This window comes from Corvus brachyrhynchos, unplaced genomic scaffold, assembly GCF_000691975.1.
Source record: "Corvus brachyrhynchos isolate BGI_N302 unplaced genomic scaffold, ASM69197v1 scaffold165, whole genome shotgun sequence".
NCBI lineage: Eukaryota > Metazoa > Chordata > Aves > Passeriformes > Corvidae > Corvus > Corvus brachyrhynchos.
In genome coordinates, this window is record NW_008238315.1 from 121,165 (window position 1) to 123,804 (window position 2,640).

Genomic DNA, 2,640 nt, shown 5'->3' on the forward strand with positions numbered 1-2,640 from the left:
ATTTGAGGGCAGGGAGGATTCAATACCCCTGGCCCCCCTCTCTGGAACGTGCACAGCTGGGCACGGACAGACAGGAGAGCTGTGGGGGGTGGCTGGCATAGGGGCTGGGTGCTGGGTGTAGGGGGCCCTGGGAGGGGCGCTGGGTGCTTTGGGGTCCAGAGGTCACTGGGAGGGATACTGGGGGGCACTGGGTGCTTTAGGGGTGCAGGGGAGCACGATGGAGCTGCAGGGAGGGGTTGGGAGTAGTTGGAACCCTGGGGGTGCACTGGGCAGTAAAGGGGTTTCCTGGATGCTCTGAGAGCTGCAGGGGGAGTCAGTGGTCCCTGGGTTCACACTGCAGGAGCACGGGGGTCCCTGGATAAAGACAGGACTGCAAGAAGGCTATTGGGGTCCATGTGGAATGCAGGGGGGGCTTGTGGAGGGTCTGGCCATGCCGGGATTGCAGGGAGGTACACTGGGTGCTTTGGGGGTCAAGAGGTCCCAAGGGGGACACCGAGGGGGTCACTTTGTGCTTCAGGAGTGCAGGAGACCATGCTGGTGGTGCAAGGAGAGGTTAGGGGTCCCTGAACATTTTGCAAGTGGGGAAGAGGGAGCCTTGGGGGTGCACAACCACCGCAGGGGTGGAGGGGAAGAGGGTTCCTGGGCACTGGGGGAGCTGTTTCTGGGGTGCCTGGGTACAGACTGCAAGAGGGTGGGGGGTCCCTGGTTGTGCTGGGAGGGGCTGGGGATGCTTGGGGGTCCTGGATAGAGGTAGGGCTGCAGGAGGGCTGTCAGGGTCCCGAGTGCAGAGGGGATCAGGGAGTGGCTGGCCATGCTGGGGGTGCAGGAGGGGTCCTGCCCCCGGGGGGGGGCACAGAGCAGCCCCCGCTCACCTGCAGCCCTTGCTCTTTGGGCACTTGCCTCTTGTGCTCCTCATCTGCCTTGTTCCCGATGAGGATTTTCTGGACGCCGTCAGGTGCATACTGGGCAGAGGAACAGTGTAAGGACCCCCCCCCACACACGACTGGGGAACCTCTGGACCTCCCCTCGTTTACCCCCACCTCATCCACGTCGCTGGCCCACTTCACAATGTGCTGGTAGGAGCGCTCACTGCTGATGTCGTACACCAGGAAGATGCCCTGCAGAGGGTGGGGGGGGCAGCCGTTGACACCCCAAAACTGTGCCTCAGTTTCCCCTCTCCTGTGCACCAGGACAGGGAACCCCCGTACCTGTGCCCGCCGGTAGTACTGCTTGGTGATGGTCTGGTACCGCTCCTGGCCGGCTGTGTCCCTGCCCGGGGACAGCGGGTCAGTGCTGCCACCCATGGCATGAATTGGGCAGGGCTCAGCCCCTACCTTGGGTGGGGGGAGCGGGACTCAGACCCACCAAAATTCCTTCCCCCTTCACCCCGGGATCCAGCGCTGCCACTCACCAGATCTGTATCCGCACCTTGATCCCATCCACTTCGATGGTCTTCATCTTGAAGTCGACGCCTGGGGTTAGAATGGGAGAGGTTGTGGGGCGTCCTGGTGTTCCCCTCCGCAGGAGCTGCTGTCACTGGGGGCCCTCTGGTCCCCCCACCCGTCCTGACCCACCCCACGCCCCACCATGGCCTGGTGCTGGTCCCCACAGCTGGTGCCTGGCCTGGCAGGAGGCCCCGGTGCCAGATGGTGATCCTGGTGCTCCCAGTTCCCTGGTGTTGCATCTGTCCAGTGCTCCCAGTTCCCCAGTGCTACGGCTTCCCGGTGCTGTGGCTGCCCAGTGCTCCCAGTTCCCGGCTGCACGCTGCTCCCGGTTCCCCTGCGCCAGAGGTGCCCGGTCCTCCTGGTTCTCCTGTGCCCATGATTTCCTGGCTCCCATATACTCCCGGTTCCCTGAAGCCGCGGCTCTCCGGAGCCCGCGGGTTCCCAGTTTCCCCGTGCTGCAGCTTCCCGGTGGTCCCGGCTTGCGGGTGCCCACGGTTTTACCGTTCCCCGAGGCCCACGGCTTCCCGGTTCCCCGGTGCTGCGACTCCCGATGCTCCGGGTTCCCACAGTTTTCCCCTTCCCTGGAGCCCACGGTTTTCCCTCTCCCCGCTGCCCACGGTTTTCCCGCTCTCTGGTTACCTGTTTCCCCATGTTCCTAGTGTTGCAGTTCTCCAGTGCCCACGGTTAACCCTTTCCCGGTGCCCCCGGTTTTCCCGTGCCCACCACTCCCCGGTTCCTCGGTTCCCACGACTGCCGGCTGCCCTGGTTTCCCGTTTCCTCGATCCTGTGGCTTCCCAGTTCCTCGGTAGTCCCGGTTCCCCGATGCTCACGGTTTTCCCGTTCCCTGGGTTCCCATTTCTCGGTTGCTGCGTCTCCCTTGTCCTCCCGGTTCTCCGGTTCCCACGGTTTTCCTGCTCCCCGGTTGCCCATTTTCCCGTTTCCCCAGTGCTGCGGCTTCCCAGTACTCACGGTTTCGTGGCGCCCATGGCTCCCCAGTTCCCCGGTTTCCCTTTTCCCCGGTACTGCGGCTCCCAGTGCGCCCGGTTACCCGGTGCTGCGCCTCCCCATTGCTCCCGATTCCTTGATGATCCCGGTTTCACGTTTCCCCGGTGCTCCCGGTTCTCTGGCTTCCCGTTTCCACGGTGCTGTGGCTCCCAGTCTTCCTGGTTGCCCGGTTCCCCGATGCTCCCGTTTC

The 2,640-nt window shown here is 64.1% G+C and overlaps 2 protein-coding genes across 4 annotated transcripts in view; one reads left to right on the plus strand and one right to left on the minus strand.

Moving 5' to 3' along the window:
• The window catches only part of RAB15 (RAB15, member RAS oncogene family), a 3,253-nt gene extending 655 nt beyond the window's left edge, over positions 1–2,598 (minus strand). The window contains exons 1-6 of one of the 3 annotated variants that reach the window (XM_017733732.1): positions 2,085–2,598; positions 1,587–1,779; positions 1,412–1,472; positions 1,209–1,269; positions 1,041–1,118; positions 874–962 (exon numbers count right to left, since the gene is read on the minus strand). In XM_017733732.1, coding sequence (XP_017589221.1) covers positions 874–962; positions 1,041–1,118; positions 1,209–1,269; positions 1,412–1,472; positions 1,587–1,779; positions 2,085–2,096 — 494 coding nt within the window. In that variant the 5' untranslated portion in view covers positions 2,097–2,598. The remainder of the gene's footprint in view (positions 1–873; positions 963–1,040; positions 1,119–1,208; positions 1,270–1,411; positions 1,473–1,586; positions 1,780–2,084) is intronic. The other 2 variants (XM_017733733.1, XM_017733734.1) reach the window with 2 other exon arrangements.
• The window catches only part of LOC103615248 (protein farnesyltransferase subunit beta), a 16,541-nt gene that overhangs the window by 7,684 nt on the left and 6,217 nt on the right, over positions 1–2,640 (plus strand). The gene's annotated exons all lie outside the window — the stretch shown is intronic.